The sequence below is a fragment of the Branchiostoma floridae genome, chromosome 3 (assembly GCF_000003815.2).
Source record: "Branchiostoma floridae strain S238N-H82 chromosome 3, Bfl_VNyyK, whole genome shotgun sequence".
In the NCBI taxonomy this organism is placed as follows: Eukaryota; Metazoa; Chordata; class Leptocardii; order Amphioxiformes; family Branchiostomatidae; genus Branchiostoma; species Branchiostoma floridae.
The window spans coordinates 15,445,415-15,470,472 of NC_049981.1; the positions used below are offsets into that span (position 1 = coordinate 15,445,415).

A 25,058-nucleotide genomic window follows, 5' to 3' on the forward strand; every position below is an offset into this window, starting at 1 on the left:
CATTGTTCACCTGGAGGTCTAACCTTCATAAATGTATGAAGTAATCAATCTATGGTGTTCAAAAGATGACAAACACTAGTAAGTTAATACTAGTCAACAAGTAACAGAATGTTAGTTGACAGTGTGTTGTGACAACTTATGTAAAAAATGATTTTGAACTGTTTCATTTACACTGATGTAATATTTGATTTGAATTGCTTCTAATGTTACAAAATGATGTTAAGTCCTACTTGCACATTGATCTATGCACAGTGGCAATGCTGAGTAAAGATCAAAGAGCATACACTGATGGCCTGAGTATAAATGTTGTTAACGAATAAAATGAATGAAAAACAACATGTCTGCTTGAGATAGGATTTTTTAATTGCCACCAACTTGTTTACAAGCAATACACTAGGTGTACATCAATTACTTAGTGCAGATTTTGCAGGTGACTTGAATATTATGTTAAACGCTGAAGTTGGAGGCACACGTCCGTGGGAGAGCCGTTCTCGGGCATGTCTGAAGGCGAGGAACGGCGCCAGGACGTGGGAATGCCTCTCGCTTCAGCTGTAGTGTCTGCTGCAGTAGAACAGGGTGGTGGCCGGCTTTCTCCTCTCGTCCCTCACTTAGTGCTGCTTCCGTCTGAACGAGCAGCCTGGGAGGCAAACCAACAAAAGATATCAGCACTTTGGCTGCAATGTGTTTTGTCTTATCATTATGGCAACATAAGATTGGACATCATGCAGATGCACAGCCTAGGTACCCATGGCTTGTTAAGAACCATGGAAAGTTCTATGGCCTATTGAACAGTGTTGTCAAGCTCTTAACTAATGCTAATGCTAGCTGCTATTTAAAAAAGAGAGTTTTGATCTAGATGGCTTGTTGCTGCTCTTCCACTGGTCAAGCCCTCTAAGAGAGGAGAATCAATGAGCCCTGACAGTGAGAGATTGTTTTTAACTATGGAGTGATTGGAGTTAAAAAAAAAAACTCACCTTCTGTAAGCCTAGCCCTGCCCCCTGTCGGCTGACACAGCACTGTTGAACACCCTACACACAGAACTACTGTCTGGGCATGGCTGAAAACTGTGGTGATCTTATAGCAACCTGAAATAAAAGTACAACAATAAATTTACATGACAGAAACTTGTTTCAAACATCAACATTTCACATCAATCAACAGTGCCTGTCAAAAGACAATCAATGTATAAGGAGACTGCAATTGTGTTTTCTAAGATACACATTATCAACCATGCAGAAACAATTATTCTGTCAGTCAGCAAATCCACAACCGACAGCTTGACACCTTATTACACTACTGAATATCAGACCAACATGAAAACTGTCATTTGAAAGTAATAACATCATCTGTAAATTAAAACTATACACAGTCAAATGTGATTTACCCATGAAAAAGTGTGCAATGGGTAGGCATATTTCTTCCTAGATCTAAAAATATGTAATCACAATATGCTTCTTTATAGTTCTGTGTGAATGATGCATTGTGGATAAAATGTCAGAATTGAAACTCACTCACTATCGAAGCCCCTAAGAATTTACAAAACACAAACATATCATAATATAAAGCATGGTCTAGACAACTTTAATAGCTATTTATGAGCCTTCATTTTAGACAATGTAAATGCAGTTAAATCTGTGAACTGGATCATAAACATGGTACATGTAAATCTTTGATTGAAAGATTTTGAGTTCAAGCTAAAGAATAACTCTAGTAAGTCAGTACAGTGAATACCAATCAACATTTCTGTCTCCGGAAGCTTTTACAAAAAGATAATGTTCCTTGCATGGTCAGTCCCCCCAGTCAGTGTCAGAAAGACTCTGGGAAGCAGCACGGATATGCGAGGCTCTGTCCACGCCAGCACAGAATGCGCCGGGGACAGGCTTGCTCTTCGACGACGTGGAAGGGGAACTTGCCTCATGGCACTTGTAAACAAGCACTGAGCTCCCTTACGCCACTGTGGCAGAGCCAGGAGGTTCTGGGTGCCAACGTCGGTGGTTAGGCAACACTAATTCACTTCCTTAATTTACAAAGACTTTGGAGAAAAAAAAATTAAAAAAAATTACTAGATGAAATCAAGGATGGAAGGGAAACTTAGATCTGTCTTCACTCCCTCATTCTGATTGGGCCAAGGTACAGCCTTTCCTAAGTATGATTACTCGTACTTCATGTTGATCTTCCTGGCAAACCATGTTTCTTTCATCTAAGAACCAACAAATAAAATTTGCATGACCTTCATACTATAGTCACATTTGGTTGCTAACGCATGTAAGCAATGGAAGATTTATTGACACACTTTCTCTCTTGTGTAGACCTTCTGGGTAGCTGGTGGTTTTCCATACCCTTTTCCCCCCAATTTCAGGACTGTTTTTGGTCGGGCTACAAATTAAGGTTGGCCATAGAAGAACATGCAACTCATTGAAGCAATAGCCACCCAAAAAGTCTTTGTAGGAGGTAAGCATTTGCTGAATTTTCAGATACGACTAAAAGCAGCATGTTTGTGCTTCAAACTGCTTAACTAACTCCAACAGTAGCTTCCCAGTTTAATACTCACCAGGACATTTGACGTCCATGAAGTAACTATTGGGGCTCTGAACCAGCCTCTTCTTCTTGTGCTTCCTCTTTTCCTCCTCTGGGGAGGGATGCAGCAAGTCCTTTGCCAACTGTAAAAGAAGACAGGTTATTGTTGGGGGGTCTCAGTTACTAAAACAAATGTCTTCATGTACATGACTTCAATAAAATCTAGTTATATTGGTCAAGAAACTTCATCATATAAACTTACAGGCATAACTGTGATGAGATTGAAACTTTTTCAGTTACAAAAATACGCCTGTTTCCAGTTTTAAGCAACTGATGTTGCGTACTGTGATGCAACTTTCGATCTCCACAAAAGCTAGGTTAGTAAGTTATGCAATGTGAAAGAGTCATAATCATGTGCAAGTGAACGGCTCAGGCAGCTATAAACCGAAAACAGGAAAACTACACTAAAGAAATACAGTATGAACAATATTCAGTTTAAAGGACAATCAATTGACAGAACGGATTTGGTATGAACTTCGCTCCTATTTTCTATGATTCTTCACATGCATGTAAACAAGCCGCCATGTTGGATATGCAACCAACACAACTAGCGAATCTCGAACAAAATCATGACACGACAGCTAAAATCAGAAGTCTTTAGCTAACGTATGTACAGCATATATACTAGCAATCTCTCTACAGTAGACAGAGACCTAAAATCCGGCGACATTTGCAACAATAAGAGTTGTGAAAAATGGCAGCCATTTTTTGTCAAGCCAAAAAACATGTGCGAACTTGCTGCAAACTTCGCACTTTAGGATTTGCCCTAATTTCGAGATTTTAAGAGCAACTTCCCTCGAATTTTCGATCCTCACACCTTTATCTACAAGTCTGAAGGAACATGAATGACAAAAACGCTCTCGAAAAGTATTTCTAGGGTGAAATTCAGGAGGCAAACTCACAGGCATGTTGGCTGACTTTCTCACGTCGGCCGAAAAGAACGAGTCACGTGACTACATTGCTGAGCTGGGGTTTCCCAAAATGGTTTTCAGGGACTCTAGAAAGACATCAAATCCAGCAAATCCTTTCGTTTTTCCAGAAATCTCTTCTTTTATGACCATTAAGTTTTTTAAGGGACAGTTGAAATGGTCTTAGTCGCGGAAAATTAAATAGGAGAGCCTTCTTGAATGATCTTTGTTGAATGTTTGTATATAATGAGATAGTTTCCCGGAAGTAACAAGCACGGTTCCTTGGTGTAGTGGTTATCACGTCTGCTTTACACGCAGAAGGTCACGAGTTCGAACCTCGTAGGGACCAGCTTATGTTTTTGTGCACGCCGAAATGTTAAAAGCTTTGTCAATGAAATTCAGAGTCGCTATGTCTAAAACAAAATAGCTTTCAACGTTTCATTGAAAAGTATGATTGATTGATTGATTGTTTGAATGAATGAATGAATGAAAAATGACCAGCTTATGTTTTTGTGCACGTCTGAAATGTTAAAAGCTTTGTCAATGAAATTCAGAGTCGCTATGTCTAAAACCAAGGAGCTTTTAATAGCTGTCAATGTTTCATTGAAAAGTATGATTGATTGAATGAATGAATGAATGAATGAATGAATGAAAACTGAATAACGGTTAAATGTTACTACACCCACAGGGTAATCAGCCAAGGCAAAATCAATGTCAAAATCCAACTTGGTACGGTACAATGAAGTGAATTTTGGCCATTCATGAATTATTGTTTACGCCGCCGATGTCTTTTTTTTTTTTGCACTCTACTCATTCTACGCACATTCGCCTTCTAACAGTTATCGCGTATTTGTGAATACAACTTTCTACGACGTGGATTCATCTCTGCAGGCCCTGCAGAGGAGAATGCTTCCACTGTGTCAGTTTTACAAGATCTGGAAGTGGAAGAAATTTTGTACTAAACAATAAGCTGAATGTTGAACTTAAGTTCTTCTACCTTTATATTCAACGTCGCCATTCTTTATTTGCTTGGCCGAAAGGAAACGGTTGGGAAGATTTAATTCTATTAAACGCTATAGCACATCACTTCTATTGTTTGTTTTTCTCATTTTCAACGCTGTTTCATTTCCATGCATCATATCACCATAGCAGGGCAAAATGAGCTGTTTATGTTCCACCTATCATAACTACAGGTGCTACAGTCACTCAAATCCAGTTATGGAAAACAATGGAATTGTACAATTCCTAACAATGCAAATCAAGTCCATATTCGGATAACATGTACGTCCTGTGTGGCATGCCGATTATGAAAATTGTTAGTTCCTTTCTTCAGTTATCCTCTTTGGAATACTTGACAAAGACTCTGCAGTTCCAAAATTAAACTCAAACCTGCCCCACCTTGTCCTGACATCGAAAGCTATCTGTTACCCAAATGCTAAGGCCGTATCATGTACGGGGCAAGACTGAAAGATGTACATTGTATTGAAAAAATGCTACGATAGAATATTTTCATTAATTATGCAAATATCACGCAGTCTTGGATAATTATCCTTTCATTTTGTACACTTTGGTTTAAAGGTACCTAACGTTACATAGCAAAATCATGAAATTCCGTTATTCCTTTCTTGATTTATCCACTTCGGACCGGGCATTTCTTTTTCTTACAAAAATGCCCCGGCGAGGTAATCTCCAAGCAGATTCCTCCGGTGGCATAAAACAGTAACATAAGCTGGGGAAGGACTTCAGCCGGCAGAGGGGTAAAATTTGCCATCTGCTTGGAGATTACCTGCGAGGCCCGTCACTTCTTTAAGAGCAAAAGTGCTATCGAACACTAAAAACTTGTGACCATAGCTTGTTCAGAACACGAGATATGAGACCCAGAAGTTCTACTGCAGCACCAGGGAAAGCCGCTAGGGTGCCCAAAATTTAATCATTTTTTGTCACATCCTACCAACACACCAACTTGGCAAGTATGGAACTAATTCATCCAATCATTTCATTTCATTTCATTTATAGTCGTTCTTGTTGACCAACAGACAGACAGACAAACGCTAGCGAAAATATAACCCCCATGACATGTCATATAGGCGATAACTAATAAAAGACCAAAAAAGACGGCAGTTGATCGATCACAAACGCCTCCTTGTGGTTACTTTCTAAACTGAAGGATAGAGACCTGTCCGCATGACGTCACCAGGCATTTTATGCAAATTAAGTTACTCGCCGGCGACACACAGACAAAAATGGCGAAGACGTACGACTTTCTCTTCAAGTTGCTTTTGATAGGAGATTCCGGCGTAGGCAAGACATGTGTCCTCTTTAGATTCTCAGAAGATGCCTTCAATTCCACATTTATCTCTACAATTGGTGAGTGGGGAGAATTCCCGTGTTGTTTCCCCTTTGTTGACGATTTTGTCCGTAGTTTGTAACCAACTCAAGTCAACTGACTAAAAAATCGGAGTGATGTCATTTCATGGTAGGGTGTGCTCGCTTGCAAGTCGTGTTCGGAAAACTTTGTTCGATTCCGTAAAGTTAAAATATTTCTTGACATAACTGTTCCTTGCAGGCTGTTATAAGAGATTCCTGAGGATAACTTTGCTGGACTATTCGATCAAAGAAACGTGGTAAAACTAGCCCAAGTCACGAGTCTTCCGGTTTGTCAAACTGCCCCCCTCCCCATTTTTCTACACAAATCCCAATTTTCTTCCGGTCAAAGCACAGATAATTGTCACCCTGCTTCAACAAATCGTTTGACTTACGTATTTTGGCTTCATAGAAATTTGAAACCTGTTGTGAAAATGATAATCACAGTTTGAATCAACAATTATCAAAAGGTTTCAGCGAATTCCTGAGGTAGAAATTAGAATTTTTTATGAGTGATAATTGGGCTTAAAGGTTAAAAGTCAATAGGTTATTTGCATACAATGTAGGTGTGTGTAAATCAAAACAATTGTTTTCTTTATTGATTAGATGACGAACTAAAACCCAGAGAACATGTTACATGCACTACATTTGTATAATCTGGACATTTCACTGCTGCAAAACATGAATTAAGCCTTTAAGGGCAAAAATATTTAAATGTAACCTTGAATATGACTGCTTCAAATTGTTTGTGAGGTACACTTCCTTTGAGTTGTTTAACTCTGTGATATTGATCATATTTGTTACTTATGTATTGATTTCTTATGTGATGCACTTAGTGCAATGTACTGTATGTATAAATTAATGTATTAGAGTATGTTACATAACAATTGCACTCTTGCCTTTGGTAACTAATAATTTTTGGAACATCCTAACATATTTTGTTGAAGTGAGGCACTTTTAAAAATTTTGTGCAGGCTACAAAGCTGATTGGTTACCGTTTGTGCCGTTACATTAGGCTTGTGTATGTATGTATGAAGTCCAAAGGTCAATGCCCTTGCCATTTCTATCAGGCCCCACCCATGCTTTAAGTAATTCTTTTAATTCCTTGACCAAAGTTTCATCCCAGGGTGTTCTTTCGAAAGGTTTAGCCAGAGAATAACATTGACGGGAACACTTGTTGTCAATCTTGTGTATCTATTTTTCTTGGTAACACTATATTGAACATGTATAGATCTATGCAAAAACATGGTCATGAATGGAGTGCATATGCATGTACTCAGAAGTCAAAACTGTAAATCTTTAACTAGTTTAAGCTTTCGTGACCTCTCACACCTAAGCACTACTTCAGAATTGATTCAACCATGTATCTAAAACACTGAAAGCAGGTGGTGCTTTTCCCTCTGTCCTTCAAAATGATTGGGATCAGTACACTGTCATTTTCACTAGCCAGAATCAATTTTTCTCTGGTGCAAAAGTTCAGTACCTTGATAATATTTAAACCGTAGCTCTTGATATACATTTGTATTTTGGAGTGGCATTGAACATCTTGCAATAGGATGAGACCATTATGAAACTACAGGAAAATAGTACATGTACAATGCTAAACTTTTTTCCACCACAAAGGTAACCGTATGATGTTGCTTAGATCAAGTTTTTGATGTCAGGAAAATGTCAAGACCTTTAGTATATACCTAGTAAAGCTCATTACTATAATTACCACAGGATAAGAAAAGGGGGTGTATGTTTACTTCTGTTCCTCAGCTTCTGCTCTAAAGTGTACAATGAACACAGGTGACGTGCTTCTTATTGTTTGCTAAACAGAAGAGGTCTGCAGACATTGCAAAACTAGAGCAGGTCTGGAGTACATGGATAGACGACCATGTTTCATGTCAACAAACATTGGTCTCATAATGTCAGACTCAGTGTCAGGGTGTCCTTGTTGACATTCAGAAAAATAGTGAGTGGGAGACCTGTATTCATGTTTGGACAGGACATATCCAGGAATTACTGCAAAGATTTGTGGTCAACATACCGGGTAGTTACAATTTTTGGAGAGGAGAATTAGTGATTGTTAGGATGGAACTTCCAGGTGACGTATCAACAGCATTGTTGTCAGCTAAATTTGCACAACTTTGACTAGACTTGAACCAGTAAACACAGAGTAGTTGTATAAGCTGTGTCAATTACAAGCTTAGCCAACCTTCCTCTTGCCTTGATGCAAGACTGTCTCCAGGGCCTACACAGGCCAGCTCCTTGGCTCCAGGGCCAACATTCCCCCAAGAAAATTTACCACCGCCCTCCCTTTTTTCTCGGGGTCTAACATGAGAGCTGTGGTAAAACTCGGGGCAGTCGTTGGCCCTGTAGCTGAGAATCTGGCCTGTGTAGGCCCTGGAAACTGGAAACAGTCTGGTACCCAGGCTATCCTGTTAGGACTGTCTATTTGTTATCATGCCTTGGCACTCATGCACAACAAATTCCTCAGGCCAGAAAAACATTCAAACATTCATTAACAGCATGGGTCCCTCAGACAACTGTAGCAAACATGCCAGGAAGACGTCTATGATGAAAGCTATGTCTTAATGGTGTTACAGATATTTCATGAGCCATACATTGTTTTTCTTCACAATGAAGTTAATTACAAAGGTTACAATGCCAGTAAGCAGGAAATTGAAAAGCCGTAGGAGCTAAACTACTAGTACTTGTATCGTTGTGATTCACTTGTTTGTTTCAACACACTTCCTTGTTAATGGGGAAGTTTGTTTTGCTTATGGTGCATATACGAAATGTACCTCGTTTGTGTCACCTCTCAGAGTATGTACTGAACTAAACTCTGCTACTATGTGTTACATTGTATGTAACTAGCAATGCTAGTGCTGTTGAAAAATGATTATTATAAATTTTCATGTGTGTCCCATGTTCAAAAGACGGATAACTTTTACGGTTTTAGATTTCCCTGCGATCAATCAAAATATTACAGTACTACTCAGTAACTGATACATGTTGGCCTGCTTATATTTTGAGGGGTTCTTTGAGCCCTCTTCATTCCATTGAGTTTTTATAGTACAAGAAGATGCATGTATATTGTATCCATTTAATATGTAAAGACCCTTGTTTGATTTTGAGTAAAAAAGTTTTAAAACCTTGATAACCTGGACCAATTTGGTATAACCGATCATATTGATTTGTTACTTTCTTTGTGCAGGTATCGACTTCAAGATTAGAACTATAGACCTAGACGGGAAGAAGATCAAGCTACAAATATGGTAAGGAAAGAAAACAGATACAAGGGTTGTTCAGAGCTTTAAACCTACTTGGGAAGAGGCCTGAAGGAATCAATTTATTGCCTGGATTGTAAAAGAAAGTATGGTGTGTCAAGTATTACTATTAGCTTCCGAGGCTCATAAATGAGTTTGAGAAAGAGATACATGTATCTACGTTGAATGCACAGTTCATCTGTAGTATAATACAGTTTGTCTAATATAGTAAGTAGCATATAGAGTAAAGGTTTGATTTTAAGAGATGACTAATGCGATGAACTGTGGAATTTTCAGAATGTTTAATATTTTTTGTTGGTGATATGTATTTGTACTGTATCTGCACTGAAAGACTGTATGTGACTAGTTTCTTACCAGGTAGTAATATGTATTTACAAATTTTGCTACAGTCAAGACTCAACTTTATTTTCTGTACTAATGCAGGGACACCGCCGGCCAGGAGAGGTTCCGCACCATCACCACAGCTTACTACAGGGGAGCCATGGTGAGTACAGCAGCACATTCACAACATGCACATTCACATATTACCACTGTTTACTACAGGGGAGCCATGGTGAGTACAGCAGCACATTCACAACATGCACATTCACATATTACCACAGCTTACTACAGGGGAGCCATGGTGAGTACAGCAGCACATTCACAACATGCACATTCACATATTACCACTGTTTACTACAGGGGAGCCATGGTAAGTACAGCAGCACATTCACAACATGCACATTCACATATTACCACTGTTTACTACAGGGGAGCCATGGTAAGTACAGCAGCACATTCACAACATGCACATTCACATATTACCACTGTTTACTACAGGGGAGCCATGGTAAGGACAGCAGCACATTCACAACATGCACATTCACATATTACCACTGTTTAGGGTATCCGCAGGTGATTCAATTTGCAGCCTCTAAACAATGGGTTCCTATACAAAAAAGAGGAGAAAGCAACTGTTAGTAACTCAACTATCTGACGTTACTGGCACACAAACATACCCTCATATGAAAGCCCGACATCTCAGCTATCCGAAAAACCACATTTCGGCATGAATCTAACGGCGAAAACTTCAGGGAAACTGAAAGATTGACCCATGACCTCAAAACCGCACCACAACCCAGTGAGGAGGCCATGTGCTAGGACAAAAAAGTCCCAACTTTATACCCCCTAAAAACCACACAAACTCAGCTTTTTGGCCCTAATCACAAAGTAGAAACCCTCCTCTGTCACACCCACCTCAAAACTGCCAGGATTTCTACCCATTTGACCAGGAAAAAACTCTTGAAGTTCTAGTCCCTGAACTATATTCGACAACCATCAATTTGCATGGCGGATTGACTGGCAGATCCCCTTTACTACAGGGGAGCCATGGTGAGTACAGCAGCACATTCACAACATGCACATTCACATATTACCACTGTTTACTACAGGGGAGCCATGCTGAGTACAGTGGCACATTCACAACATGTACATTCACATATTACCACTGTTTACTACAGGGGAGCCATGGTAAGTACAGTGGCACATTCACAACATGCACATTCACATATTACCACTGTTTACTACAGGGGAGCCATGGTGAGTATAGCAGCACATTCACAACATGCACATTCACATATTACCACTGTTTACTATAATGGAGCCGTGGTGAGTTCAGCAGCACATTTACTACATGAAAATTCACACAGGGGAGCCATGGTAAGGTATAGCAGTACATTTGCATGTTATTGCCACTAACAACATAGAGAATTAGGTCCCACTAGGTATATGTATTTCATTATCACTACTTGAGCATGTCTCACCACTCATCAGGATTGACATTGACAGGTCCATTCCAACGGTCCTCTCTTTGTTGACAGGGAATCATGCTTGTGTACGACATCACCAACGAGAAGTCTTTCGAGAACATCAAGAACTGGATCCGCAATATCGAGGAGGTATTCATCAATATACATGGCTAACATATAACTTTATATATAATCTACAATAGAACAATGTAGCCTTGATTTTTATTAGAGAACAAGAACATATAGGCTAGAAGCCGTGTTAAAAGATATCTATGAACAATCGTTTGCTTTTGAAATAAAAAAAAACTGATGTAAGAGCTGATATCCAACTGTGCAGTGGATGTGTATATGTAACATGAACAATAATACATGTAGTTTGCTGTTTGGTAATAAGTTTCTAGCAGTTTTCTAGACTTTTTAGCTCTAATACTGCTAGATGTATCATAAGAACCCACTGATTTTCCCTTGTCTGTATCATGTTTGTAAGACTAGTGAGAGTTTTGGATAGAAGCCAAGTATGTCATTTTAGGAGGAAGTCGATGATTGTTTGAAAGATGACAGCCACTTCCTTCTCTTGCGTGGAGAAGTTAGATAGAGACATGAGCAGCTTTGTTTGCCCAGTAAGGGTTTTGAATCTTTTATAACAGCACATACTGATTTATTATGTTCTTCCTGGAAATCTGACAATTCATTCAACACTAAAACAGTAAGGTACTTGCATCTAGGCTGACCATGAAAATGACGTCTCTGTCACAACCTTTCACTGATTTTCACATAGAGAGCTTGTTTTTTTCCAAATTGATTGTGAAAAATATACAATCATGTAGAACAAAGTTGTATTTTGATGTGTCAAGTCACGTTGTCAAAAAATATCTTGGCCATTTGAAATGCTGGGGTTCTTACCTGGCATTTTTTTCACAATGTAGGTGGCATCTTACTACAGAAAATCCATGTGGCAAGTATGGAAATGCCTTAAAATGTTAGAATTTATAACCCCCAGGAACACTATTGCATGCATTTTGAGGGTAAATTTTATCAGATAAAGCCAAGATTTTCTACCTTTGTTACAACACATAAAAAAACTGGTGGAAACAAAGTGTAGGGACTTAAATCACAGTGTAGGGGATACAAATTACCGTGTAGGGACACCTACGCTCAACTGCACTGGAAGAACCCTGAATTCAATAGTTACACTGCTGTGTTAATGGACAGATCCTGATGGAACGCCATATCGAACAAATAGAACCAGGTAAAACCCCCTATTCTATTTTGAACAAAAACAGCCCCAGTGCACTAGCAGACTTTGTAGAAGGGTCATATTAGTTGGCGTGTAATACAAGCTCCCACGAGTGCCCACTCTTCGCGACTGCGCGAACTGCTGACTTTTTAGTTTCATTTTTGTCAAGAGAAGGCATGCAGGTTTTATGCATGCAACAAATGCAGTAGAAACCCTGTCCCAGATAGATGTACCCTGGTTTCCACATGCATCAACCGCATGTCAGAAACAGGCCACTCCTGCCTACCAACAAAGTGATGCTATGCAGCGCCTCCCGCTTCCGCTTTGACTGAAATTATAACGCCCTTACCGCAGCTATATCCGCCCCCTCCTCAAACGACTGTATCCAGTGGATATAGCCTTCAACAAAGAAGGCAGCACATTTTCTTTCCGGTCCGGTCTGAGAGGATTTCAGGCCCCAAAAAGCCAAACAGAAGTCAGTCATTTGCATAAGCTAGATAGCAGCGACGGCCAGTTCTGTCTGACAACGCTGTTTTTGACAGAGGTATTCAAAATAGAACATGATCGAACAGAGGGCGGGGCCTCAGGATCGGTTCATTGGTTCCATTCACAGATTTTGAAGAAGTTTTTGGTTCTGCATAAAAGGTTGTTGCAATGGCTGATGGGTATTGCTTGTTGCCTTCCCAGCATGCATCAGCTGACGTGGAGAAGATGATCCTGGGGAACAAGTGTGACATGGAAGACAGACGGCAGGTGTCCCGCGACAGAGGCGAGAAGGTAAGATCCATGTCACTGTAAATTTGCTCACTTTTGTCGTGGTTTTATTTCTCTACAAAAGGGAAAGGAGGTTTTCACTATGTTTTAGATTTGTATTTGAAACAAATTGAATGTTATCTCCTTTCAACGCAGCTCGCCATTGAGTATGGTGTGAAGTTCATGGAGACCAGTGCAAAGAGCAGCATCAATGTAGAAGAGGTGAGACATTATCCATCTCTTTCTTTTGTTCTGTCAAAACTTCATTTGGAGACCATATTTCAGAACTTATATCAATAGGAGACTGAGTTACTTCCAAAGACCCCGTATGTTGCACCAGAACTATTTGTAGTTACCCACCCCACTATACAGCACCCGCTCTACTATCCTGTTTTGGATAGTGGGATGGGTATAAACTAATCATAAAGTCTGTGCGTGCGACGGGAGATTGGTTGCAAATTCTCCACATGCCGCCTCTAAGCCTAAGGGGTATGGTCACCCAGGGTAATTTGTTGTGTGCTATCTTGGACCAGTCTACTGTAAAAATAAGGGACTCTATGTTTGTTAACTGGACATATTTGTTCTATTTTTCAGGCCTTCTTCACCCTGGGGAGAGATATCAAGGCAAAGATGGACAAGAAACTGGTAAGTCCAGCTGTTAAGTAGTGGATGATAACCATGTGAACACATTCTGTTGTACAACAGCTCCTTCTAGTGATCTATGGTGATATGACAAGACTGGATCATCATGATTTTGTCTATGCATTATTGAGTACTCTTTTACCTAAGAATTGTTTAATGTCATGTAAACTTTTTTAAAAAGTCATTCATTGCTTTTATTTGTGTTGTTGTTTTTGTTGTTGTTGTTGTTTGATTTTGGTTAGCATACCTGCCAATCCATTCTCACCCTGAGGGTGTAGATGTGGTTTGCTGGTAATCTACCATGATTTCTACCATACATAACCTCAGGGTATCTTTCCTCCCGGTACCCCCCTTAAGACCCTCCTGTCTGCTGTAAGTGTGTGGTACATATTTCCCCTTGTAATAATCGTGTAGCAGTGTTCAAAATATTTTAGCAGATGTTGATAAATGGTAGAGAAGGTAGACTTCCAGTGCAGCAAAGTTTTAGCAAGGATTACTAACACATTTGTGGCTTTTTTTAGCTTCCAGGTTTACTGTCTTTTTAAGCTTATCAAAGTAACTGTAAATATAAATTCATTGAACAATTTCAAAATACAGTCCAACCTGTAGTAGTGACCATCTCTGCAAAATTGCCATTGTGACCACTTTTTGGTTGCCATCTAGTAGACAGGTTTAACTATAAACTACATGTTCAACATGCAATAATACCAGGGCTGTCTCCAAGACCTGCCCCTCCATCCCAGGATGGACATTTTTTGTTGGAATGAAAAAAAATTTACCCTATCCGAAAAAACTGAACTTCATGACATGTATTTTCAAAAGCTTAAAATGAAAGATTTCAGAACAAGACAAAAATTGGCTCCTAAACAACTAAACTTTTCGACAGAATAAGATTCAAAGCTGGAGTCAGCCCTATGGTATATATACCTTTACATATATCATGCCTCACTGCAGTTGAAGATGGTATGTTGATCCCCTTTTAAACCTCCTTGGTTTATCTGTGTAAAGTTAACAATAACATCCATCATTTCTCCCTCCCCTCTATAGGACTTGAACAGTCCCCAGAAGGGCGGGAATGTGCAGGTGACAGCAGCAAAGCCACAGAAGTCAAGTCCCTTCTCCGGCTGGAAGTGTCAGCTCTTGTGATTGGCCAGCAGTAGACAAACAAGCCACCCCGATTGGTCACTTTGAATCACAAGTGCTGTTGTGTTGGACTGCTTTGCTACAAACAGTAGGGATAAATCAGTTAATGTTAGGATGGGAAAAAGGGTGCAGAAACATTTTACAAAGTAGGATAGTTTTGAAATATTCAGAGACCAAGTCTGGGTGTTTTTACAAGAAAATGATTGCTATTTTGACAGAGGTTTACTGGCAGAGTCATAATTAACAGTTTGTTTACCATAATTTCAATTCAAAATTACTTACATAACCTTTAGGAGTAATACAATTTGTTGGGAAATTCCAGAGACTTTTAAAGGTGTGAAATTGATTGGACAATTTGTATAAGGGCGACTTGGTAGAAATTGGGGTACGAATGTAAATTAGACATTTTCATTCAGGAGAAACATTTGCATACAGTTATGTAAATTTTCCAGGATTTTAGGGTTGTACCATCAAATTTTAGGGAGTGACTGCCTCTATATTTTGGAACCTAACTTGCATTTTTTATACTGCAAACTTCATTCACACCAGTTTAGACAGGCAACATTTACCCATTTACCCATCCTGGATAGCCCATAAGCTGTATGGAATAGCCTTTTTAAGTCCACTGCTGTTTATAAATGCCTGCCATTTTTTGTCAAATGAAATGTTGGTAATAGTAGGGGCAAAAGGTAGAAACCAACATACCTAGATATGTCAAAGAGACGATTTCAAAAGACCCTCTCTCTCTTTCTCTTTCAAAGGATGCTTTCTCTTTTAAATCACCATAAAAACATGATGACAAATATTTCACAATTATATATATACAGCATTAGACAATTTGCTTTTCAATCTAATTTTGGGGACATACTTGTCAGTTTATGAGTGTCATTAAAGTGTGGAAGAAGCGTTTACAAACTTTGTTTATTGCCTAATGTTAGAATAGAAGGTCCAGTTGAACTCTGCTGTGCTTAATGATACTTTAAGGTACCATATCATCACTATGGACATAATAATTGCACATGCACACTTGTAAATAGATGACTGACTAATGTTTGGTAGTTCTCCTTTTCTTCAGAAATACAACATGATTGCTCCAGTAACTGTCGTAGTATTGAAGACTCAACTTCCGCCTCCATTAATCTGTTCATTGTTCCAACTGTGCATATGCAGTGAGATGTATTGTGGGTAATATGTCAAAGTTGAAATCCCCTCTCGTTAACTCTTGTGTAGACCATGCCTGATACATGATGTGATTTGTTAATGTCTCAGGGGCCTTCACCTTTGGCATATTACCTGCTGCATCTTGAGTGCATGCACGGTTAGAACCATGCACAAGCTTATAGACTGACAAGGCCCTATGTCAGATGACAATACTGTATCGGTACATATATATGTAGGCCCTCAAAACATTTAACTTGACACATGTGCATCCTTCCTTTTCCCGTGTAGAAACCAGTTTGTAATTTGGCATGTGTTTCAACATTGTGCATCAAAGAATGGCATTTGTTTTTAAGTAGTATTATGTAGGCATTGTACATCATTGCACACATCAATTCATAACTTAGATTAGGTGGGGGTGAGGGGTGGTCTAAAAGAACAACACCCCTAGGCCCAATGATAGACAGCTATCATTTTATAGAGGGGGCACTGTTTAAAAAAATTCCATGTGGCATGTGAAAGCTTGTAAAGAGTATCATCCAATCTTCTCCAAGGGGTGGATATTGGCTGGTGCATAAATTTGATCTGAACCCACCTAGATTATATGTTGCCTCAGGAAAAGAATAAAAGGTTTTGTTTGCTCAAAACAGCAAACATATCGAATTATATCAGTTTGCTATGAAAGTGGTGTCAGACGTAGAAAGCTGTTTTTTGAGAAGTTTGAACAAAAAATTGGAAAACATTGTAATTTTTTGTGTAATGGAAATGCATAGTGTCAATACTGAAAATGATTCCAAATGGTACACATATATACTAAATGAAACCTAGATGCCACAGTCACAAAATATAACAGTGTGTTATGTGTATTTGTTATTAAGATTCTGGTGAGAGGGATATTGAGACTGATACATGAACAGACAAAATGTACAATATTTGTGTAATATTTTGAGTAGTCCCTAAACTTTTTCAGTGTAATTTTCAAACATGTTCCAAGCACATTCATGTTTATAAAAGTTCAAGTCCAGATATGCCCTCGTAAAATGCCTTAGACTGTGTCTATAGCCTAAACTGCCTTGCACAGAAATTGTAGGGCTAAATATGCAGGTATGAATGTTGTCACTTGAAGGCATGCCAAAGATTTTCTTGTATCTTTGCTTAAGGGAAAACCATACCCCTTTTTTTCGTTACTGAATATTTACTAGTAGGTTATTACAGGGGTTTGTTCAATGAAATTATAACCTTTCCCACTTAACCACCCCTTTGACAGACCAACATGGTACAACCCTATGGATTAAACCAGCCACAGGGATATACAAACTTGAATGTAATGGGTGTTTTCTGTACTAACTGTAAAAGTTATCTTAGGAAAATTATGATGAGTTTGTTGTTACCAATGTGAAGGGGAGAGCATTCTAATAGACTTATGATGAAAAGCGAACAACTTAAACATATAGATGACTGATTTTGTTAAAATTTGTAACATTTGTAGGTGTTAGTCTTCATATGCCTAAGTTGATGTTACGTGTACAGGCATACATAAGTCACATGGCATGCACAGACACAGTGAAACATTGTATTAATGTTATGGACACAAGTATTGGCTACACACTGATTGTTTTTCTAAAGGTTAAGATAAATATTCGCTACATTTGCAACAAAAAGTTAGTTGTGGTGCAACCAGGATTTTACCCTCTATTCAGTCTGATTGCTACATCTTGTTGCTTCTGACAGACAAAAATGATGGTCATTCTATTAGTTTGACAGGCAAAGCTGGCTTGTCTACTAAAAATTAAAATTACTAAATCTTAACATATTTGCAGTGATTTTTATTTCACATGACTGAAACTTGTACTAATATCGTACTACAGAATTGTTAAAACCACAATCGTCAAGCACCACTAAAACATACTTGTCACTATTCCACTATGCAATACAACTGCTGCAAAAGTTCAGGCATTTATAGTAGGTCGTTTTACTCCATGAGCGAGCATGGGTTTGAGATGACTGAAAAAAAAATTGTAGGGCTTGGGGAAACCTTGGTTACAACCTAACTTCCTCTTTGTTATAGCCTCATTTGCAGACTTCTAGGAGCTTCTTTTGAGGAGAGTTGATTCACGATTTTCAAAATGGACCAGGTTGTCTAATGCTGTGGAGATTGTAGGCACATGACCCAGGTATTCCCCTGCCTGGGCATACCTGCCCCATGTTGAATCACCAGTCAGTGCTCCCCAAAATAAATGGCAGCATTCCTAGAAGTCTGCAATTGGGGCTACTCTATATCAGAACAGCTAGAAGTGTTGGTGTAAAGACAGTTGATATAATTGATGCTGCTTATGGCAGGTGCCAATGACTTTTTAACCCTCTTCCTGCTACAGTAGCCCATTGCCATAACCTGTTTCTTAAAGTCATAATGTTAGAATGCAGATAGAGGGTTAAAAATAGAGGTGTATATCTCTGTTTATCTGCTGTGACTCTTCAGGCTCTGATTGAATGAATCCTAGCCAAGTTGCTTGTAAAATTGTGAGGACAAGGCTACAATACTAGTTCCCACATTCTCAGTAATCTTCAAGCAGATGTATTATCTAGCTCAGCTAAGTTTTTTGCGGCCTTTTGTCCATTTTTTTTTGGTAGTGTACTGTTTTTGGCTATTTGCCGTCTACTAGAAGAGAGAACCTAAAAAAAAATACTCACAGACATTGATACTACCTACATCTGCTTGAAGGTTCATCATTCTAATAAAGACATGAGGAGGCATTGATGTAGGCACTTCAAATTCACAGACAATGGTGAGTTTGAAAATAGCTTTTTTTTCTGTATCTAAATCAGAAGAATGGATATCATGGGTTTAATGATGGAATTTATGTAATTGTATAAAGTTTTTAACCAACCATTCCTAACTTAACACCCATCCTCACCAAACCCCCTCCCTCATAGAGTTTACCCTGACAGGTGCACCTTTCTGTTGGTGGACATTTGTAGCTCCAACTGGTTTTTGGCAACACCTCTGAGGCAGAGCCCTTCTTTTAAGAATTGCATCCTTAAAATTTGCCAAGGAAACTGTGCCGCTGCCTTACTGCATGTAGTTATGTAAGAAGTCGTGTAAACATTGTACATGTATTCACTGTGATTTGGTAAAGCTGTTTTTATGGGGAAATCCTTGTAAATGTTGCCAAGAAAGGGATATGACACTTGTACGAGATGTAATTCGAGATGCTTGAAGTGTAACTTGAGATATAGAATGACTGGCATACTTAATCTAGGGGACTGTTGTAAAGACCTTTATGATTGGCATATTCTTACCAGTAAGTTGTTTTTGATTGGTTTAGTTCTGTTTACATTGAAGTCCATATCTGATTAAGAAGTTCAATTTCTCTTTATTGACTCTTCTCTTTTAATAGACCTTTAAATTGCGGAATATTGATACGTTTTTTTAAATGCTGATACTCTAAAATGAGAAAATTAATTGCAAAGAGAGTACAGAAGCCATGTTACAACTTTCAGTGGAAATAAGTACTTGCAATTGCCAGTTAAGATATTATGTAAAGTAGCATTCATATTGAAACATTTTTGTGGATTAACTGTAAATTTTGTCCTTTAATTTTGTCCTTTACAAAATATGACATAGCGGTTATAACTCTTCAAGAGATTTGGTGAATTGCAATAATTTAAACTAATTTTTTTGTGAAAGAAAAGGTTGAATGGTAGTGAATAAGAGGAAGTTAGGAAGGATTCTGATGGCTTTGCTCAAAATCACACAGCACACTGCTCAGTGGTTTTTACTCACCCATGCTGCTTGGAAAACAATAAAGGCATTTATCAACATTTGTCTTTCTTGTTTCCTTCTTTCCATTAATCTTTCTGGGTTACATCTCTTGTAGCATCATTGTTGTTTGAATCTCACAATGTCCTGGGCCTGGATGCTTGGTACTCCGACTCAGTCCAAGCCTGCTTCATAACTACTCAGATACAGGCTTTGAGACACACAAAACAGATACATGTAATAAGGAAAAACATTCACCCTCTCAACCTTTAAGCCACCACCACATGTATGTCTGACCTTCATGAGACAGAACAAAACAGACAGTAAACCAGACAGTGTGTTGGTACAAGGGACATGAACCTTCCACACAAGTAACAAAGAACACCAGTTGACTTCTCAAACGCTTCCTTTATTTCCATAGACTTTCTTCTCAAGAAGTCTTTGTAACGTAGGCATGAAAATTTTAACAACCTTCATGCAAAATCACATTTCATTAGAGCTCTTATTTTACCTTGCATCCTGGCATAAAGAAGTACATTAGATTGACACCATTGTTCTAATATCACAGCTACCATAGTACAAATCCTCTATTCGTCTCTTAGTTTTTATCATGCAAGCAAAGATAAAGATTGGTGCAAGTTACTCTGATGTATGTAGCAAATTTTTACCGTATGTAAAAATTCCTGCTAGCTACAGACAGACTTTTGGAGTCTTATGGCAAGGGCAGATAGAGCAAAGATGAAATCAGTTGATTGGCAGCAGAAAGTTCCTGCAGACTTTGCAGCTCCCAGTATCCTTTGCTGTTCCCAGCATTCTTTGCACCTAGCCCGGTGGCCAGCCCATCTGGCGACCTCCCATCACATGAAGGTGGATATGGAACACTTCCTGCCCGCCGTTCTTCCCGTCATTCGCGGTGACGCGGTACCCAGTCGCGGCGAGTCCTTCCTTCTCTGCAACCTTCTTTGCCACAATCATGAGATGACCTAACAGCTGTTTCAAGAAATTTTTTAAGTGATCCAAGCGATGCAATCACACATAAATTAGTAAAAAAAATATAAACATCTTTGCTACAGTTTAAAATAAAAAGTTATTTCATTTTGAACTTGAAGAAAGTAAAGCTGTCATCCTCAGTTGAGTATGATGCATGTAATTTTGTGTTTATATTGGGGTTTACAGAAAAAAAATGAGCTGTCTACCTGGGCAGGCTATCAGGTCAGGCTTCTCAGATCTACGAAAGCCAATTGGCACAAAAGCTATTTTAGCAGTATGGGCTGTTTGTGCTCAGTGAAGCAGCTGTGTGTAAAGGAGCAGTGTGCAAAGGGGCTTTGTATGAAGCAGCTGTGTGTGTTACAGAACCCAGAGGTTTGAATCAGTTGATATGCCACCGATCTTGTGCACATGGGAAGGGCTATTAACACGACTTAATCGGACTGATTGGATTGTTTCGTCAGCTGTCGTACTGTGGCATTCGAGGTGAAGTTGTATTACTGGCGCCTCAGTATCCTTCATAGACACTTGCTGTCAAGGCATCCAGGAATCGTTCTTCAGTGGCTGTCAGGGTCTAGGCTTCTGCGCCATACGTTAGGATCAACAATACGGTATACCAGGTTGTTGTATAACAGAATTGCGAGGAGCTTAAAATAGGCATTGCCAGTTAAGTGCAAGAGTCTGGAACGGCTACCATTCGGCACTTACTCTGACAGGTCACCTCAATACAACAGCAATTGCCCCAGGTGCAGCCATAGGACTTTGGGTTTTGAACCACTCACTAGTTGGGAAGGAAGGATCCCTACTCTTTTCCATAAGTGTGGTGGGTTCTTAAATGAGTGGACCTCCACAAATATGGGACCTCCATGTAACGTCCTATCTGAGGGATGGCCCTAACCAAAGTTAGGTACTCAATTCTCTGCCTTAGTGAAGTCGTGTTAAGAGCCCTTTCCAGGCGCCCAAGATCAGTGGTGTATCAACTGATTCGAACCCAAAACCTCTGGGTTATGTAACACACACAGTTGCTTCACACAAAGCCCCTTCACAAATGGCTCCTTCAAAAACAGCTCCTTCAGACACTGCCACTTCACATACAGCCCACTCACACAGGTCCTTAGCACACAGAGCCTTCACACACAACTTCTTCGCTGAGCACAAACAGCCCCTACTGCTAAAACAGCTTTTGTACCAATGGGCTTTCGTAGATCCGAGTAGCCTGACGTGATAGCCAGCCCAGGTAGACAGCCTAGCCTTTTCCGTAAACCCTTTATATAGCCATGCACATCGGGTCACCCCTTCTCTTCTGAATAAGTGTGTTGGGGTCTATTCTGTGCAGAGGTTTGATATTTGTGAATTTGTGAAGATGGGTGTTCTCACAACGTTTGGACGTGCTAGGAAGACCTCGGTGGCTTCCAGAGTCACGGCCTCTGATGTCAAGAGGAGAAGAAAGAATTTGAACAAAGGAAAGTTTAAGGACCAACCTGTTCATCTCCATCTTCTGCCTTGGACAGTTGAGGGATGGGCTTCTTAGGGATGACCAGGAAGTGCACGGGCGCCTGAGGGTTAATGTCCCTGAATGCTAGGCACTGTTAGAGACAAACAAGGGTTAAAAGACGGCCACAGCCGTTAGCCTAATTTTAAGTACATGATTGTCTTTGTTTTAGCAGACTGCATGCTTCAGATGGTGATCACCATAACCAAGGATAGTCTTGTTGCCAGGACGGACTTCGACCATTCCGGTTGTAGTCAACTATCACATGTATAATTTACACATTCAATACTTTAATCGAATGCTTTAAAATGTAACTAACAGAAAGATTTTGCGGTGTGAAGGGGAGGGGCGGTTTCAGTTTCACGTGCTGATACTGCACAATTAACATTCATGGCTAAAGTGCCAAACCATGCGCATTAACGTACACTGCCAGTCCTTACATTCACGTGCTAAAATATAGCAGGAACTCTCTCATTCTTTGGGCATACAATGAATTTCTTACCTGGTTGTCTTCGTATAGAATATCAGAAGGAATTTCCTTCCTGATGATTTTGCCGAAAATCGTGTCACCTCCCTCCGCAGCCATGTTGGCAGCTGACACTTGCTCTCGTTCCCAGAGTCTCGCTTGCCTTACAAAAGCGACCCCTTTTAATCTGTAATATTAATGCAGGTCGCGAGTGCAGGTTACTCGAGGCTGAACTAAAATCACCAATTTGTTCATGCGATCTAAAAACTGACTTAAGTTATGTTAAATGCTTACTAATGGTTTAAGTTACTTACTTTATTACTTACTTTATTTTCATGGTGGTATTATTACTATTATTACAGCAACAAGGTGAATACTAATAGGTTCTAGATTTCGGTCACAATATTTTATACCACGGACAAGTGTTGTGTAGTGTAGCCTCATATATGATGTGGAAACTGATTGGTACGGATGACATTTTCGATATTACCACACATCAAACATTGCTATATGCTGATTGGTCAACATGGAATAACTGACAATCAAAGTGACGCAATACGATCTCAAACCAACTTTTATACCACTACACAGTATAAAAAAAGTTTAAGCCTCGCTAGCTTTCATGTTTAAGTGTTAACAAATGGTGTAAAAATCGAGGTAATGATACAACAACAAAATGAAAACGTTCAAGATACTTATCACAAATATATAGATGGCAATGAATAATATTACAGACTGTATATAAAGGAGGTTATATAAAACACCATGGTTTAAATTAAGGAAACTGAGGTATTTGACCTAAATGAAGTTGCCCTATCTATTGGCTAATGAGAAGCCTTGGACGGATCCTGACAATATTTGCTACTGCTAGGTTGATAGGAAAATGAAGATCAAGTTCAATAATGAGCCCCAGAGCGGCTCTCTAAGGTACTGCAGCCGAACTTTCATTTTTTATATATTGTTTCACCGGTATATAATATGCATATCCCATGATACAGCACGATGCAGCATGCCTCCCACAATGCCCTTTATCAGCCTGGGGGCCAAGACATCTTGCGTCCCCCGAAGATGTGCAGGTGTACGTGGTAGACGGACTGGGCGCCATGGCGACCGTCATTCACGACCATTCGGAATCCGCTGTCCGCAATCCCCTGCTGCTTGGCGCACTTCCTCGCCACAACCATCAAATGTCCTAACAGCTTCAAAGACAAAGTTGAAGAAAAAAACATGACGAAAGGTTTATCACGATAATGACTTGTGTTTAAATGGAAGGAAGACAAAACTGGAGCTGAACAGTTAAGTTGTCAATAAACTTTACTAAACCGAAAACAGAACCGCTAGGCCAAAAGGTCTGGGTGCTTGAACACCGATGTTTAACGTTAGTGTTACTGAGCAAACCTGCTCGTCTCCATCTTCTGCCTTGGACAGTTGAGGGATGGGCTTCTTAGGGATGACCAGGAAGTGCACGGGCGCCTGAGGGTTAATGTCCCTGAACGCCAGACACTGCAAGATGGAGCACAACAAAAGCAGAACTGTTAACGTTTTTAAGAATTTCTAAGACTGTATTCATACAAGAATTTGCCAAGTGAAAGTTCGGTACCACACGGACCCAGAATATGGGTGTTACTGTTAGACCCACCCACTCCCATAATAATATTAATAGGCGTTCACTCAAGACTTAATATAAAGCTGATCGAACATAGCTGGGGCAACGACGCAAGGAAAAAGTATTTAAAAACGTATTTTAATTGGAAACAACACTAGTATGTATTACAATTAATTTTTTTTCCTAGCGGTGTTGCCCCAGCTACGATCTTCACGAATCTTACTCCGTAAAAGTTCCCCGGAGTGCGCGAATGACCTCGGCGGGCGGGTGACACTCCTAGTACCGAGGGAATCCCGACTAGCGCTCGATGAGCTGACACCAGGCCGGGGGGCAAACTAAGTAGCATGTAGGGTAACCGTACAACAGTTAGATTCATCTAAACACTGTCTTGGATTTGTCACCTACAGAAAGGTAAAAGTACCGTAACCGCATAGTTTTGGATACAGGTGCATGAGATTGAGAGTAAAAAAGGGGGAGGGGCAGCCAAGTTTCGCTTGGAAGTCTTATTCTTACGGTTCCAGTTAGACTTGTTGTCATACGATTTGTTGGTTAGGTTGCCATACCTGATCGTCTTCATATATAATGTCGGCAGGAATTTCTTTCCGGATGATTTTTCCGAAAATCGTGTCGCCGCCTTCCCGAGCGGAGTGTGCTTTGGTCACCTCGTCTGCCATGATGGTCACGTGGTCTAACTCGTTCCCAGGGTCACCGGACACTTGATGGACAGATTTGGCCTTTCACACATTCACTCACTCATCAGGTGTATGCCTCGGTACACTCAGGTTCATGGAGTGGACATGGTGATATTGAAGTTTTTCTCCCTGCCCATTCATGATGTCTGCTTGCTATATTTTCACTTCATAAAATATCTGTGAACCAACTCACTCATTGCTTTTTCAGTAA

General features: G+C 39.7%; 4 protein-coding genes and 2 non-coding genes across 12 annotated transcripts in view; 3 read left to right on the plus strand and 3 right to left on the minus strand.

Annotated features, from left to right (window-relative positions):
* LOC118411718 (solute carrier organic anion transporter family member 2B1-like) overlaps nt 1-555 on the plus strand; it is a 5,461-nt gene extending 4,906 nt beyond the window's left edge. Inside the window, exon 5 of the mRNA XM_035814200.1 lies at nt 461-555. Coding sequence (XP_035670093.1) covers nt 461-555 — 95 coding nt within the window. The remainder of the gene's footprint in view (nt 1-460) is intronic.
* Nucleotides 341-3,650, minus strand: LOC118411984 (40S ribosomal protein S27). Of its 2 annotated transcripts, none has more exons than XM_035814530.1 (4): nt 3,480-3,650; nt 2,552-2,660; nt 975-1,085; nt 341-637 (listed from the first exon to the last, which is right to left on the minus strand). In XM_035814530.1, the coding sequence occupies exons 1-4, from the start codon at nt 3,483-3,485 to the stop codon at nt 609-611; spliced, it is 255 nt and encodes an 84-aa protein (XP_035670423.1). In that variant the 5' UTR covers nt 3,486-3,650; the 3' UTR covers nt 341-608. The 2 variants fall into 2 exon arrangements, with proteins under 2 accessions (XP_035670423.1, XP_035670424.1); XM_035814531.1 differs by lacking the exon at nt 3,480-3,650 and adding an exon at nt 2,780-2,800.
* Nucleotides 1,771-1,992, minus strand: LOC118412747. Its single transcript, XR_004830817.1, has one exon. It is a non-coding gene; the product is annotated as a small nucleolar RNA SNORA73 family (small nucleolar RNA).
* A 111-nt stretch (nt 3,651-3,761) lies between the features above and the next one.
* On the plus strand, nt 3,762-3,834 carry Trnav-uac. Its single transcript has one exon. It is a non-coding gene; the product is annotated as a tRNA-Val (tRNA).
* A 1,853-nt stretch (nt 3,835-5,687) lies between these two features.
* On the plus strand, nt 5,688-19,666 carry LOC118411962 (ras-related protein Rab-8A-like). 3 transcript variants are annotated; one of them, XM_035814490.1, is made up of 8 exons: nt 5,688-5,852; nt 9,052-9,112; nt 9,548-9,608; nt 10,984-11,061; nt 12,836-12,925; nt 13,058-13,123; nt 13,496-13,546; nt 14,591-19,666. In XM_035814490.1, the coding sequence occupies exons 1-8, from the start codon at nt 5,690-5,692 to the stop codon at nt 14,687-14,689; spliced, it is 669 nt and encodes a 222-aa protein (XP_035670383.1). In that variant the 5' UTR covers nt 5,688-5,689; the 3' UTR covers nt 14,690-19,666. The 3 variants fall into 3 exon arrangements, with proteins under 3 accessions (XP_035670383.1, XP_035670385.1, XP_035670386.1); XM_035814492.1 differs by lacking the exons at nt 5,688-5,852; nt 9,052-9,112; nt 9,548-9,608 and adding an exon at nt 9,660-9,746; XM_035814493.1 differs by lacking the exons at nt 5,688-5,852; nt 9,052-9,112; nt 9,548-9,608 and adding an exon at nt 10,682-10,702.
* Nucleotides 19,667-19,992: 326 nt separating this feature from the next.
* On the minus strand, nt 19,993-24,894 carry LOC118411981 (histidine triad nucleotide-binding protein 1-like). 4 transcript variants are annotated; one of them, XM_035814522.1, is made up of 4 exons: nt 24,719-24,841; nt 24,379-24,490; nt 23,948-24,052; nt 19,993-20,594 (listed from the first exon to the last, which is right to left on the minus strand). In XM_035814522.1, exons 1-4 carry the CDS (start codon nt 24,730-24,732, stop codon nt 20,427-20,429), a joined length of 399 nt encoding a protein of 132 aa, XP_035670415.1. In that variant the 5' UTR covers nt 24,733-24,841; the 3' UTR covers nt 19,993-20,426. The 4 variants fall into 4 exon arrangements, with proteins under 4 accessions (XP_035670415.1, XP_035670417.1, XP_035670416.1 ...); XM_035814523.1 differs by lacking the exon at nt 19,993-20,594 and adding an exon at nt 23,106-23,748; XM_035814524.1 differs by lacking the exon at nt 24,379-24,490 and having other exon boundaries at nt 24,719-24,892.
* Nucleotides 24,895-25,058: the final 164 nt, after the last annotated feature.

What these genes read in the sequence shown, in the direction of transcription:
- LOC118411984 (XM_035814530.1), bottom strand. An exon ending in CATGGACGTCAAATGTCCTG is followed by an intron (nt 1,086 to 2,551) that starts GTGAGTATTAAA and finishes CTTTTATTTCAG; the next exon opens with GTTGCTATAAGATCACCACA. An exon ending in CAGGGCTAGGCTTACAGAAG is followed by an intron (nt 638 to 974) that starts GTGAGTTTTTTT and finishes TTTGCCTCCCAG; the next exon opens with GCTGCTCGTTCAGACGGAAG.
- LOC118411981 (XM_035814522.1), bottom strand. An exon ending in CTCCGGGGAACTTTTACGGA is followed by an intron (nt 24,053 to 24,378) that starts GTAAGATTCGTG and finishes TCCATCTTGCAG; the next exon opens with TGTCTGGCGTTCAGGGACAT. An exon ending in CAGAAGATGGAGACGAGCAG is followed by an intron (nt 20,595 to 23,947) that starts GTTTGCTCAGTA and finishes TTCTTGAAACAG; the next exon opens with CTGTTAGGTCATCTCATGAT.
- LOC118411962 (XM_035814490.1), top strand. Translation starts at nt 5,690, where the DNA reads ATGCAAATTAAGTTACTCGCCGGCGACACACAGACAAAAATGGCGAAG. An exon ending in CTTACTACAGGGGAGCCATG is followed by an intron (nt 9,609 to 10,983) that starts GTGAGTACAGCA and finishes CTTTGTTGACAG; the next exon opens with GGAATCATGCTTGTGTACGA. An exon ending in CAAAGATGGACAAGAAACTG is followed by an intron (nt 13,547 to 14,590) that starts GTAAGTCCAGCT and finishes TCCCCTCTATAG; the next exon opens with GACTTGAACAGTCCCCAGAA.